Consider the following 14609-nt stretch of genomic DNA (forward strand, 5'->3'; position numbering starts at 1 on the left):
TTGGGCTGCCCATAGTCCTTAGTTCATAATGCTCTCTCCCTGCTTGTCCATAAATAGCCCACTATGAACACCTGTAAACCCACCACCTGCCCAAGGACTAAAACATTAAAAATAACTCACTCCTATGCTTCTTGCGTCTCTGCCTTCTGCTTCCTCTCAGAGGTAACCACTATCCTAGATTTTATCCTTTCATTGCTTTTTTCCTCCTTGTGGTGGACAGACAGCTTCTACAATGGCTCCCAATGATCCCTGTCTCCTGGTATTCACACCCATGCACACCTCTCCCCTTGAATGTGGGCTGGACCTCATGACTTGTAATAAATAGGATACAGCAAATGTGATGGGTGTCCCTTCTGTGATTATATTAGATAGGATTGTAATTGCCATCTTGCTAGAAGACTCTGTTAACTCTCTCCCTCGCTGGCTTTGATGAAGTGAGCTAGCATACTGGAAGTGACCAAATGGCAAGAAAATGAGGGCACCAGCCAACAACTAGCAAGAAACTGAAACCCTCGGTCCTACAGCCCACAAGGAACCGAACTCTGTCAACAACCAAGTGAGCTTGGAAGTGAATCCTTCCCCAGTTAAGACTTCAGGTGAAACCACAGCCCTAGCCACCACTTTGAGTGCAGCCTTATGAGAAACTCTGAAGCAGAGGGCCCAGCTAGGCCACACCTGGACTCTTGACACACAGAAAAGATGAGATAATAAATTTGTGCTGTTTTAAGTTTGTGGTGATTTCTTACACAGCGATAGAAACTAATACAAGTTATTTTCAATTCTTTTCTATTACAAAGAATGTTGCTATGACTATTGCTATACCCGTGTTACAGAATACAGAACACAAGAGCTTAAGTTTCCCCTGGGTATATGCTGAAATATGTCTAGGAATAGAATTGTGGGGTCTCAAAATGTAATATTTCAGAGTTAGGGTCATATCATGGCCATAGTATCTTGGTCAGGGTTGGGAATCAAGCTTGGCCTCAGTCCATAGAACTATGGATCAAGTCTGTGAGCAGGGTTGGGAGTCACACAGAGGACAGGGTTTAGGGGCCAGTCCATGGGCAGCGTTGAGGGTGAGGGTGTGGCTACATTTGGGGAGAATCTGAAGCCTGGGTTTGGAGTTGGGTTTGGACAGGGCTAGAAGATTCTGTGAGGGTGAGTATGGGGGTCAATCTAAGGCCAGTGTTAGAAGTCAGGCTGTTCTAGGGCACAAGACCTGACCCTGTGATATCGTCAACCTACCAGGCAGCGGCCACCCAGGGCCCAGCTGACCAAAGGTGAAACCCACTCTGGGCCTACAAGGCTCTTTCACTCAAAATGGGGGGAGGGGGGACGGGCAGTGAGGCTTAAGAAGGGCAAGAAATCTAGACAGAGAAGGCAGTCGCGGGAAAGATAGCACAACTTCTTTAATGGGGGTAGTGCGGTCCTGTATCTCCAAAACATTCTCAAAGGTGCCCCCCCTAGGAGGGGAGGGAAGAGTGTTTGGAACAGGCACAGCCCATGTCTTCCCCACTCCTGGCTGAAGCCACTCCTCACCCCTTCCTCTCCAGCTGCTGTGCTCTCCAGCCTCGAGTTGGGCCCCAGGTGAGCGCGCCGGAGAGGGAAGCTTCTCCCTCAGCTGCCTCGGGCAGCTTCCCCCGAGGTCCAGAGCGCAGAGAACTAGCCCGGACGGAGACGCCGCTGTCCTCAGGGCTGGGCGGGGACCTGTTTCTAGGGGTGTGCACCGAGTCGGGGCACCGCCCCCTAAGGCCCATAGCAGGGAGCACCAAGGTGGGGCCCCTGGTGTCGGGCATGGCTTTGGGGAGCATGCCAGGTCTCTGCACGTGGCTTCTGGGTTCTGGAAAGCGGTCCATTCTCCTGACCCGGATGGAGTGGAAGGAGGTGGGTCAGTCCGGGGGGCTACATTCTGAGGGCTCCTGCCTCACTGCCCCCCAACTCACCCCCACCCCAAGGGAGGGGAGCGCTGGCACCCCATGAGACTCTTTGGAGCTGCTGGCTCCGCGCGCCCGTAGATCCGTCAGTCCGTCGGTGGGTGCGTGGGTGGGTGCGTCGGTCTCGGCGTCCGGGCTCTGGCGGGTACTGGGGAGTCCCCGCGCGGCCCCGGCCGCCGCTCACCGCTGCTTACGCTCTGCCTGCTGGAGCCGCCGGGAGAGATCGTCGATGCGCACGTTCTTGAGCTGCAGCAAATGCTCTAAGCGCCTCACCTTCATCTGCAGGACCTGGGCCGCGCCGCACAAAGGTCAAGCCAGAGGCCCGCTGCCTTCTGTCCCCACCACAGCAGGCCCTAAGCACCCACCGCCCCACCACCACCCGCGCCTTCCCAGTCACCCTCACCTGCACGGTCTCCTGAGAGGCCAACAGCTCCTGCTCCTTTTCAGCGATCTGGAGGACGAAGCTTGGGTCGCCCTGCAGTGCCTGACTATATCCCGGAGGTCGGGGCGCCGGCAGCCGGCCCCCCCTGGGGTGGGAAGCAGCTTAGCGGAGGCCCGAACCTCAGGCCCCATTTTCATCCTTCCAATGCCCCTCGGCCAGGCCTTTGCTCCCCGTCCCCTACACCCCCACTTCCTGCTTTCCCAGGAACAACCTGCCACCACCCTTACCTGCCAGCCCTGTGTAGGGAGATCACCAGGCCTGGTGAGGTAGGAACTCCCAGCCTCCTTACCTGAGCTGCCCTCCTCCTTGGGGGTCCGGGGCACCTTCCCCTCGGGCCTTCTGGGACAAACCTGAGACCAGGCAAGTGGAGGAGTTAACCGTGCTGGAGTCTTATTTTCCTGACTTCTCCCTTGCTTCCCCCAACCCCGGCCCCCCTTCCCCCATAGGAAGGAAGGACAGGAGGAAATCTTCTCCTGGGAGAGAAGAAAAGTAAAGGCCACTTTACCCACATCCATGTAGCCAGTGCCATCCTGGGGAGCCAGCTCCTGAAAGAACCCCCAGGGTTTACTGTGAGGTAGGATTCACTCATCCCCAAGGAGCCCTATGTCTCTTCCGTGGTCCCCAAGACCAGGCTCCCTTTGCCAGACACCCTTCTCCCACACTTCTTGCCAAGGCCGGTCTTCCCGCTGCCTGGGAAGCTCCCACAAGTAGTGGGAGAAACTTGAGTGGGGTGGCACCTGTAAGGAGCCCGCGCCCTGCTTCCTGCGCCTCTGGCGCTCCTCCAGGCGCTGCCTCAGCGGAATGAGCACTAACTCCACCACGCCTGGCGCGCATTGCGCGATCTTGCGCATCACGTCCTCTGGTACCGAGAAGTTCAGCTTGTTCAGCACCTTCCTGGGAATAGACACAGGAATGGCGGACTGGGTCCTCGGGGAATGAAGTGAGGGGCGTGGGGGAGAAGGAAGGGGGTGCAGCCCTGGGGGAATGAGCCAGAATCTTGGTTGTCACGTTTCCTTTGTCTCCTCAAAAACAACAACAAAAAACCCTTGATTTTGTTATCAGTTCTGCCTGCGTTGTCCCTCCCTACCCTGACACCAACAGAGTCCCAAGCTTCCTGGGATCCTGGGGGGGGGGGGGGAGGGGGGGACGGGGTTAGAGATTTCGCTAGTGCACCCAAGTATTCTGCTACCTGTTTAGGTGACCCCAGTTGTTGAGCTTCTGTTGAAGAGAGTTGGCAGGGACATAATTGTGCATCTCCACCATCTTGGGGAAGTAAAACTTGATGACTTCTGCGACCAGGACTGAGGGAATGGAAGCAGATGTGGAAAGTGGGGGAGGAGGCAGTAGGTAAGGGAGAAGGAGTAGGGAGAAGATGTGCGTGTAATGAGAGAATCGGGGGTTACAGAATGGTGTGACCAAGCGGATGGGTGGAGGTGTGGAAAGGGAACGGATGATAGGGAGGGAGGGGTGGTGGAGGAGAGGGAAGGAGTTCAAGAAAGCAAGATTAGAAATGAGTGATCAGGGGCGCCTGGGTGGCGCAGTCGGTTAAGCGTCCGACTTCAGCCAGGTCACGATCTCGTGGTCTGTGAGTTCGAGCCCCGCGTCGGGCTCTGGGCTGATGGCTCAGAGCCTGGAGCCTGTTTCCGATTCTGTGTCTCCCTCCCTCTCTGCCCCTCCCCCGTTCATGCTCTGTCTCTCTCTGTCCCAAAAATAAATAAATGTTGAAAAAAATTTTTTTAAATAAAAAAAAGAAATCAGTGATCAGCCTCCCCTCCCTCTCTGCCCCTCCCCCGTTCATGCTCTGTCTCTCTCTGTCCCAAAAATAAATAAATGTTGAAAAAAATTTTTTTAAATAAAAAAAAGAAATCAGTGATCAGCCTCCAGCATACCCCAGAGAAGCAGCATCCCATCCCCATTAACTCAAGCATATGAAAACTGAGGTGTCTGGTCTTCAGAGAAGGAGTCTCCAAGAGAGCCTATCAGGAGCCTGGGGCCCCACCCTAGGCATTCACATGGACACACACACACACACACACACACTCCAACAGCAAAGTCCCAGGATCACAAACACATAGGCACACAAGACCCCCTACATGCATACAGGACAGAATGTATCAACAAACATATGCACATACACAAGCTCAGAATCCCACAAGACAGATGTATAGAATATAGTAATGAACAAGTACATACAAAGAGATGCACAAAAACATACACAGACACACGTCTTAGTCATTAAAGTCCCAGGAGGGCATCACAGACTCACACTCAGACACCACAACCACACATGCCTAACGAATAGAACAAGGGGACATACATATAGACCCACACACAGCCATATTCCCACAGATACAGATAAACACACACGCGCACACATTTGTATAATTGAAGTTCCAGGAGATAGTCAGACCCCCCCCCCCCAACATACACATACCCACACGCACAGAAACACAAAGAGACACATGCACACAGACCCCTTACACACGTACATACAGAATGTGTAGACAAATACGGACACATGGGACACACACAGGGGTGCACACACACTAAGGTGCACACCTCCATCACTGAAGTCCCTGGAGAGATTTCTCTTGGGCCGGGATAGGGGGATGTTGTCTACCCACAGGTACAGCTGGTGCAACGCCTCCTCGTCCACGCTGCCAGCCATTGGCACCCCCAGCAAGGCAAGACCGTTCCAGTCGTGCAGCGTCAGCGCCAAACCGCACGATCTCTCAGATGCCTCTTCTTTCGCCACCGAAGGCGCCCAGACCGGCCTCTGCCTCTCAAACCGGGAAACTCGCTTCCCAGCTGGGAGCAGCCATATTGTTTTCTGAAACCATGGCAACTCTCCTTGACTCGGAGGGGAACAGGGGCTTCTGGGAATTGTAGTTTTCTCCCTCTACCTACTCTCAGGCCCCAGCTTTGAATAGGCGATTAGGTGGCCTTGTCCTCCCCCACTCTGCGCCCACTCCACCTGATCAGCCACTGGCCCACCCTGGGACCTGCCAAACCCAACTGGGCCCTCAGAATCCCTGCCCCAGCATCCTCAGGGCCGAGATTCCCCTTCTGGATCCTTCAGCTGTCAGTCCCAAGTGAAGGCAGCATCCCAATGTTCCTCAGCTTTATCTGGGTGTCCACTGTAATTAATCATCTGCTGCTTCCCATCTGGATTGTGTGATAGGCTGTGTGACAGTGCCTCCTTGCTGGGTCCCTCCTCAAAGCTCTGTGCTATTAAGGCCATCACCACTACTGCCCTTCCCAGCAGTGTCCTGGTAGGGCATTTAATGTCACCCAGACTCCCAAGGAGAATATGAGGGCTCAAGGCCAGTGCCTCGGGCAGGTTATTTAACTCCTTAACCTTATTTTCCCCCTTTGTGAAGTGGGAATGGTTCTATTTGTCCCAGTGGGGTAAGAGGGAGGAAAATGAGAAGGGTACTTACAGATCTGCATTTGTATGGGGACTGAGGATATGGGAATTGGCTACAGGTATAAAAGCTGTAATAGCTCCTGTAAACACTCCCATAATCCCTCATCTCCCTCCAAAGAGCTGTTCTTCCTTGGGTTAAAATGGACTTCAGTAGCCAGTTTCATTTCAAAGGAGCACTATTTTTAGAAGGGTTAGGGATGTGGGTTCTGCCATAGTGAAAGGACACAAAGTAGCAGTAAAGGGGCTCCTAGGGTCAGCCAGGGAAGAAAGTTTGCTTCCACCGAAGACTAGCAATGTGGCTTTGGACACATTACTGGACCTCTCTGTGTCTGTTTTCTCGTGGTTTCACCTACCTCATAGGGGTTTTGTGAGCATCTAAAGTGCTTAGCACAGCGCCTGGCACACAGCAAGGGCCCTATTAACATCACTTGGTGCCATCATTATTGAGATGATCTCAGTTCCAGCAGAAGAGAAGACAAATGGAAATGATTTGCCTTGTTGGTATTTGAGATGAGGGACTGGGTTGAACAGGGGCACCTGGGGAGAAACCTACCGCTCCCATCTTACTCCAGAGCAGGCCAGGGGGTAGGCTGGGCTTCCTTAGGACTTTCCAGTTTCCTCCTCCATAGCTCAGATGGAGGTAAGGGGAATCCCAACTACTTTTTGCCGTCACTTAGTTTCATTGCCTTTAAGGCTTACAGGGAAACCCTGAGTTCCAGGAGTGTGGAAGGCCAAGTATGGAATCGTCACTCTACCTTCTTGTTTTAAAATCATACATATTGGTCTTGCCTTTCTGAAGGTACCACACCCAGGGCAGGCAAGGGACAAAAGATGGCCTAGATATCCCCCCACCCCCAACATTCCAGGGTGGAGAGAGGAAGAACTGAAAGGAAGTAGTGGGGAGGGAACCACAGTGGTGATGTGCCAGCCCTGGTGAAGGTGGGAAAACCGGTTTGGGGCCCAGAGCTGCCTGGTCTCCCCAAGCCCAGGCCCTCCCCTAGTTGGAACCAAGGGGGCCTGAGGGCCTCAATGAGGGAGGGGCTGGGCCCTGACAGGAGAAAAGGGGTTAGAGATCAGCAGAGGCACCAATCTTCACCTTTGGACTGGGTGCCCCCTGGAGGGCACCACAAAGTGAGTTGCCATTCTTCCTCAGCCTCTTGGGGGTGCAATGTATCCCAGGAATTTTATCTTCCTCCTGTACTGTCCCCAGGATAACCAGCCACCAGGCTCAGAAATGCTAATCACTGAAAGGCCTAAAGGGCTCCCTCTTTAAGCATCAAAAGAAAACCAAGGGAGGCCCTGTATGTACCTCCGAACTCCAACCTGGACCACAGGAATTGCCCCAACACTCCTTTTGCTCTGCCTTCTGGCCCCACTCCTACAAGAACCAACTTTAACGGGCTTGATAGGCCTAGTTCCCAGTTTAATTTGGTCCAACAGCGATTGCTGGCTCCCTCCCTTCCCTCCTAGCCAACTGATCCTGAGCTGCTTCTTTCTAACTCCAAAGCAGGATAAGGCCCGACTTCCTCAAACCCAAGGAGATACACTAAAGACCCCTTCCTCCCCAAGCTTGGATAATACTTAGATATGGAGGTGGTCCCTCACCCCAGTCAGGGTGTAGGCTGTGGCCGCCCTCTCAACGCTTGGTTCCATGTCCCACCAGAGCAAGGACCAAAGGGAGCCAGGAAAGGACGTGTTCCCAAGATAGACGCAAGCCCAGACCATGAAGGATGCACCCTTGGCTGTTAAAACGTTCACCCCCACAAAAGGGGGGTGGACAGATTTATTGAATTCAGACTGGGAAAGGAGCGGCTGGATGGCTGGACTCTGGGCCCAGCCCCAGGCACCCTGCCCAGGATAGGGCCCTGCCAGAGAGGGAGGAGAGGCATGGGGCCTGCAGCTACCCACAAGGGAAGTGCCCATTATCACTCCCCTGGAGGGCCTCTTGGGAACCTCCAATTTGGAAAGAAAACCAAGGGCCACAGTAACCTGGACTGGGCCAGAGAAAGGGATTGGGAAGATGGGGAAGCAGGCAGAGGCAGGCTCAGGAGCCTGCGGTGAGTTAGACTGTGCTTCTCAAGGCGGCCCAGGGGCAGGGTGGGGGGCTGCCAGCCTTGTGGCGGCCTAGGCTGGACTTTCCTCTGGAGCCCTTCCCAGAATGGCTTTGGGGTCCCCCCCACCAAACACCTGGTGTGGACGGCAGAGGGGAGAGGCACTCTCCGGCCGGGAGCATCCAGGGCCCAACCCTGGCTGCTACTGTGGCCTAGTCCACTGATGGCACGGTGTGGTAGCACCGGACAGCTCCCCACCCTCCCCACCTGGTCCCCCAAGCCCAGGGGCAAATGGGGAGGAAAGAGGACTCTGAGAAAGAGGCAATAAGCAGGCAGTGAGGCTGACCCCAGCCCTGGGCCCTACCGAGGTGGCTGGGCCTGTCACAGGGCCAGAGGAACATCACTAAAGGATCTGGAGCTCCCCATTCTGGCTCCATCCACAGCGGCTGCCCAGAGAGTCCTCTGCCCTGGGCTGGTGCTGCCACATCTGGGTCGGGCATGGCTAGGCCCAGTGGCTCAGCTCTGATGTCCAAGACCCCGAACTCCTGCCTGCCGGGCATGGTTCTTCCTGGTCACGTGGACCAGATCGTGTTCCAAATGAAGGATGTGGCTCTGCACACGGTCATCAATGGGGAAGGAAGTCAGGTACCTCTTGACCATAGCGAAGTAAGCCATGGCCTCCCCAAAGCTGGGCACAGGCACCTCATCACCATCTTCCTCCTCATCTTCATCATCTTCATCCTCCTCATCATCCTCATCTTCCTCCTCTTCCTCACTGTCAGACTCAGAGTCCTCTTCACCCTCCAGGAAATGGAGAGTAGGGCACTGGGCCTCCTCCTGGGCACTGTAGCCCCCGAAGCTGCCACCAGCTTCTACTACCCCCTGGGCCCAGTCCTCAGCCTCCAAGCCCTCAGAGGAGCTCTCTTCCTCCTCTTCCTCCTCCTCTTCATCACTGTCATCAACATCACCCTCCTCTTCCACCTCCTCTTCCTCCCCCAACTCCTCTCCTTCCCCCCCTTCCTCCTCCTCACCCTCTTCTTCCTCCTCCTCCTCCTCCCCTTCACCCTCCTCTTCCTCTTCCTCCTCTTCTTCTTCCTCCTCTTCCTCCTCCTCCTCTTCCTCCCCCTCACTCTTGAGGGCAGTGGTGATGGTGGCATTTGGGCCACCCCCGAAGCCAGCCTCACGAAAGCAGGCAGCTATGTCCGAAGGCTCCACTGCCTGCCAGGCGGCAGCCACGAAGTGCAAGGCCTCCATCAAACCTAGCTGCAGGCCTGAACGATCCTGGCCCTCTAGTGCGGCCATGGCCTTGAGTAGCATAGCCTGGCGGTAGTGGCCCTTCACCTGTTGGACCACTCCCCGCTCCAGCGGCTGCACGGTGCCCGGCGGGAAGAAGGCCAGCTGTACATGCCGCAGGCCGGAGGTATCCAGGGATTGGGCAGCCAGGCGGCCGGCCAGTAGCAGGACTCGGCGAGACTCTGCAGCCATGCGAGTGTCCAGGGCCTTCAGGTACTTGGCCAGGGCCTGCGTGGTGACACCACCCTTAGAGTTGGCGGTGTAGTCGCAAGGCAGGCCGGCTTGGCCTGCACGGGGCTTGGCCGACTTGCCGGCCACAAGCGGGGGCAGCTTCTCGCTACCGTCTGCGTTGGCGCACAGCAGGACGCTCAGGCGCTGGGTGGCCCTGCGCGCCCGTCCATCGCTGCCGCACAGCCCCGCAGCCTGGTCGGGCAGGAAGTCGTACCACAGACTGGTCTCAATGGCGCTGAACACGTCCTGGGAGGCGTAGCCCTCGGCCACCGACGGCGGCTGCTCCTCCCGAGCGCGCCAGCCCGTCGAACCCCCGCCGCTGCCCTCCGAGGGCACCGCAGGTGGGCTGGCGGGAGCCGCTGGGGGCCGGGGAGCAGCACTGCGCGACCGGGCGCGGGCCACACCGCTGCAGGACACCACACCGTGGCGCCGGCGGAAGCGGTCCAGCCAACCGTTGGAGGCGGTGAAGTCGTCCATGCCCAGCTCCTCGGCTATACGCAGCGCCTTCTCCTTGAGGATGATGCCCTTGACGGGTAGGCCAGCGGCGCGGATCTGCTGGAACCAGGCGATGAGCAGCCCCTCGAGCTTGTCGTAGGGGGACAGCTTGTTGGTCTTGCGGCAGGTGGAGGCCACACCGTACTTGCGCTCCGACGCCAGGATGGCGCGCTTGTTCTTCAGGATGGTGCTCAGCGTGGACGGCGGGATGTTGAAGCGCCGCGCGATCTCGCCCTTGCGCAAGTCCGGGTTCTCCTCCACCTCCTGGATGATCCGCGACTTCTCCCGGAACGTCAGCTGCCGCCGCTTGGGGCCCATCCCGGCGCGCCCCCCGCCCCGGGGCCCGGCGCCACCGCCGCCGCCCCGGGGCGGGGGGCCCGGGCCCGCGGCGGGGGGCACCTGGCGGCCTCTCCCGCGCGCCCCGCCCGAGACAAAGCGGCTCGCGGGGCGGCGGGCGGGGCGGTGACCCGGCCGGGCCGGGGGCACCTTCGGGGGCGCCGGCGGGCGCGGCGCCGGGCGGCGGGCGGCAGGCGGCGGGCGCGGGCGAGGGCGGGCGGCGCGGGCGCGGAAGGCAGGAAGTGCCGCGGCGCGGGGAGCAGGGAGCGCGGCGAGCGGGGCGGAGCGGGCGGAGCGGGATCTCGCGGGAAGCGCGGGGACGCCCGGCGCCGCCTCCCCGCCCTCCGCGCCCACCCCCCTCCCCGCCGCCCCGGACCGACCGCGGGGGGGCGCTGCGGCCTGCTGGACCCGCTAGCGCTCGGGCGTCCGGAGACCCGCGGGCGAACGCGCGGGCAGGGGCGCGGTGCCCGGCCTCTGCGCCCAGTGGGCACCGACCTGCTGTTTATAAAGAATAACAACTGTGTTTTGTGGTTTTTGTTTTGTGACAGCAAAATCTACGGAATCTGAAAAATACAGGAAACTAAAAATCATCTTTCACCCCAACACCTGGAGAAATGCGCAGGTAACATTTTGGTACGTTTCCTTCCAGTCTTTTCTCTAGGTTCATGCAGTTTTCTTTTTAAAAATTTATTGCATAAAACTGGCATCAGATGTATACACTGTATAACTGGCATCTCCTGCTGTTTCACCTGGCATCAAGTGATGAGAATTTTGCCACTTGATGAAGTATTGCCAACATGCTTTTTAATAGTTGTATGTTGTTCCAATTATGGGTGAACACTAATCTGTGTGGCCTATTGTTACCCATTTAGATTATTTTTACAAGCAGCATTAGAATTTTAAATCTATTTGCTAGTAATCCCCAAATCCATAGATGAACACTGATAACATCTCCGTGTGTCACCTTCTGGACTTTTCCATGCATACAGGCATAAATGTGTTTTCAGCTACAGAAATAATGTCGTTTATATATATAAAAGCATACATACACATGAATCCCTGAAACCTCCTCCTGCGCCAAACAAATAAAAATGACATATTCTTAAAACAATGAATGCTTTGCAGTAGTTTAAAAAAAAATCTATTAGAGTAGCTTGAGGTGTGTAGTCAAAGAGGAAGGCTGTGACCCAGGGGGATGGGCTAAGGACCTGGGATGATCTGGATGAGGCTACAAACAAGTGGATGTGTACAAAGAAGAGGACCAAGGACAGTGCCCTGGGCTCTCCAAGGTTAAGGGTTCAAGAAAGGACTAACAAGAAATTCATGAAAAACAGCTGAAGAGGTTGGAGAAACACCAGACCTGTATGGTGTTCTGGAGGCCAAGGGAAGAAAGTGTAACTCACTGCTGTGTTACCATGTATATTTCTTTGAATGCCATTTGAATGTGAATTTTCTAGTCATACTTTTTGTCCATGTTTCTCTTGTATTTGTCTTTTTGTGGACTTACAGGAGCTCTTCATATGCTCTGAACACAAAATCTTTGTTAAGTATATTGCAAATATTTTCTTCCAGTCTGCTACTTATCCTCTAACTTAGTCTAGGGAATCTTAAATATGAGAAGTTTGTAACCTTTAAGTAAGCAGCTGTGTCAATTTTTTCCTTTATTGTTTCTGGGTTTTGTGTCTTACCGTAGGCCTTTTCCACTCCTGAGACATAAAAAATATTCTTCTAATCACAAGGTCTAGAAGAACATGGGAGATTTTTCCCTACAGGGGCCAGATCAGTGCTTGGCCCATAATGGGTATATGGTCCCTGTGCAAAGGTGAGTGTAAGGCTACGTGTCCGAGACTCCTTGCCACACATTTTCAGGAAACTGTGTCTACATTTTGGTGGTTTCATCAATGTACACATATGTCCCTCCTGCCTCTTCGCCCATCTTGGCTTGTAATCAATGTGTGTTTGGGTGAATGGACAATGGGTGGGCTTTTTTTTTTTTTTTTCTACTTCGCTGAATTTTCCCATAAGCAAGTACAACAGGACCTTTAAAATTAAAAGGAGAATGGAAAGATTGCTGAGGGGCATGAGGAATAATGATTAGGTAGGTAGAATGGGTATTAGGCCTAGTGGGTAGCTTTGGACAGCCTAGGCCAAGATGAGAGAAGGTGGACTGTAGACTTCTCTAAGGTGGGGAATTGGAAAGGTGGGGCTTACAGAGGGAGGTGGGGGGATCCCAGGGCTCCAGATGGATCGACATAGGAATTGCTCAGCTGAGAGGGAGTGGAAATGGGCCCTATGCCCTGCTACAGACAGCAGGTAGACCAGATATCTGGAAATGGCTGTGCTGTCAACACAAGTGTGTGACTTCTTTTTTGTCCTGGAAGTGGCCATACTGGTATTTTTTTGTGGGAACCAAGGATGGGCCTGGAAGGTGAAGACAATATGGGCCTATTGATAGAGGTGTATACAGTTACTAGGACAGAGATTGTCTAGATAATTGAGGACATCTCTAGAGTTTCTAGAGCCAAGAGTCCCAAGAGAAATACATTTCTCCCCTAATCTTCCATAATTCTACTCACACTTTCATTTTTTTTTTTTTTAATTTTGAGAGAGAGTGAGGAAGAGCATGTGAGAGCAGGGGAGGGGCAGAGAGAGAGGGAGAGAGAGAGTCGCAAGCAGGCTACACACTGTCAGCACAGAGCCCAACGTGGGGCTTGAACTCATGAAATGAGAGATCATGACCTGAGCCAAAATCAAGAGTCAGACACTTAACTAACTGAACCACCCAGGTGGCCCCATCCTTTCATTTTTTGAAGTTTATTTATTTATTTTGAGAGAGAGAGAGAGAGAGCAGGGGAGGAGCAGAGAAACAGGGAGAGAGAGAATCCCAAGCAGGCTCTGCACTGACAGCACACTTTGCTGTCAGTGCAGAGCCTGACTCAGGGCTCGAACTCACAAACCGTGAGATCATGGCCTGAGCTGAAATCAAGAGTCAGACACTTAACTGACTGAGCCACCCAGGTGCTCCCCCCATCCTTTCATTTTAACAGCTTTATTGAGATATATTTCACGTATCATACAATTCACTCATTTAGCATATACAATTCATAGATACATGCAACTATCACCACAGTCAGTTTTAGAACATTTTCATCACCTTAGAAAGAAACCCCTGCTTGGATACCTCATATGAATGGAATCAATAACACATGTCTTTTATGACTGGCTTCTTTCACTTAGAGTCATATTTTCAAGATTCATCCATGATGAACTATTTGTTAGTGCTTTATTCTTTTCTTACAGCTGAATAATACTCTATTGTATGGATATAAGACATTTTTATCCATTTATCATTTGATGAACATTTGGATTATTTCTGTTTTGGCAGTTACGAATAATGCTGCTGTAAGCATTTGTTTGCAAGCTTTTGTGTGAACATGTTTTCATTTTTCTCGGGTATATAGCTGGGAGTGGAGTTGCTGGGTCATATGGTAACTCATGTTTTTTTTTTTAATTTTTTTTAACGTTTATTTATTTTTGAGACAGAGAGAGACAGAGCATGAACAGGGGAGGGTCAGAGAGAGAGGGAGACACAGAATCTGAAACGGGCTCCAGGCTCTGAGCTGTCAGCACAGAGCCCGACGCGGGGCTCGAACTCACGGACCGTGAGATCATGACCTGAGCCGAAGTCGGACGTTTAACCGACTGAGCCACCCAGGCGCCCCAGGTAACTCTTATGTTTAATTGTCTGGGGAACTACCGGATTGAGTACCAGATTCAGGTCTTTGAATTAACTTGAAAATTGTACCTGTTCTTTGGAAAATATTTTAAAATACAGAAGATGTTGAGGGTACAAACATTTAATTCCACTATTCAGAGAATATTCTTGTGGGATACTTTTCTGTGCATATCGTTTTTAGTGGGACCATAGTTGGCATAATATTTTGTAGCCCATATTGTGAACATCTTTTCACGTCAATAATTATTTTCATCAGTGAGTTTCAACTTTCTTTTACGCTAGGAACCCTCTCTTGAAAAGACCATCTTCTGAGAGCCCATTGTGTAATCACTCAAATATCAACAATTACTTATTGGGCCCCTGCTGGATGCCAAGCATCCCTACCTGCCCCCATGCCCATTCTCTTTAAAAGCTGCAGGTATTACACAGTATAGAGGAGTCACCTCATTAGCTGCTCCCCTGTAAGAACACCCAGCTTGCTCTCTGCATTTCATTGTTACTAACGATGACTCAATGAACAAACATCTGTGTGTACTTTTATCATCTCTTTAAGAGAAATCCATAGAGGTGGGATGTGGGGTCAGAGGCCAGCCTTGGCCGTGGGCCCATATGAGGTGCCTGGAGATGAGAGAAGAGGCAAATGACTTGGTCCCTGTTCTGCAGC

The 14609-nt window shown here is 53.4% G+C and overlaps 2 protein-coding genes across 3 annotated transcripts; both read right to left on the bottom strand.

Annotated features, from left to right (window-relative positions):
• Positions 1-1384: 1384 nt before the first annotated feature.
• On the bottom strand, positions 1385-7394 carry SPEF1 (sperm flagellar 1). Of its 2 annotated transcripts, XM_019826780.2 has the most exons (8): positions 4936-7394; positions 3566-3677; positions 3114-3270; positions 2882-2921; positions 2666-2726; positions 2338-2461; positions 2119-2222; positions 1385-1860 (listed from the first exon to the last, which is right to left on the bottom strand). In XM_019826780.2, exons 1-8 carry the CDS (start codon positions 5042-5044, stop codon positions 1536-1538), a joined length of 1032 nt encoding a protein of 343 aa, XP_019682339.2. In that variant the 5' UTR covers positions 5045-7394; the 3' UTR covers positions 1385-1535. The 2 variants fall into 2 exon arrangements, with proteins under 2 accessions (XP_019682339.2, XP_003983732.2); XM_003983683.6 differs by having other exon boundaries at positions 1719-2222.
• A 147-nt stretch (positions 7395-7541) lies between these two features.
• Positions 7542-10400, bottom strand: CENPB (centromere protein B). The gene is made up of 2 exons (XM_019828060.3): positions 10261-10400; positions 7542-10208 (listed from the first exon to the last, which is right to left on the bottom strand). Exon 2 carries the CDS (start codon positions 10189-10191, stop codon positions 8371-8373), a length of 1821 nt encoding a protein of 606 aa, XP_019683619.2. The 5' UTR covers positions 10192-10208; positions 10261-10400; the 3' UTR covers positions 7542-8370.
• Positions 10401-14609: the final 4209 nt, after the last annotated feature.

Source organism: Felis catus, chromosome A3 (assembly GCF_018350175.1).
Source record: "Felis catus isolate Fca126 chromosome A3, F.catus_Fca126_mat1.0, whole genome shotgun sequence".
NCBI lineage: Eukaryota > Metazoa > Chordata > Mammalia > Carnivora > Felidae > Felis > Felis catus.

Coding starts and splice junctions, on each gene's coding strand:
- SPEF1 (XM_019826780.2), bottom strand. CDS start 5,044: ATGGCTGGCAGCGTGGACGAGGAGGCGTTGCACCAGCTGTACCTGTGG. Junction 2,922..3,113: donor AGGGCGCGGGCTCCTTACAG/GTGCCACCCCAC, acceptor GGGTTCTTTCAG/GAGCTGGCTCCCCAGGATGG. Junction 2,223..2,337: donor CCTCTCAGGAGACCGTGCAG/GTGAGGGTGACT, acceptor GGCGCGGCCCAG/GTCCTGCAGATGAAGGTGAG.
- CENPB (XM_019828060.3), bottom strand. CDS start 10,191: ATGGGCCCCAAGCGGCGGCAGCTGACGTTCCGGGAGAAGTCGCGGATC.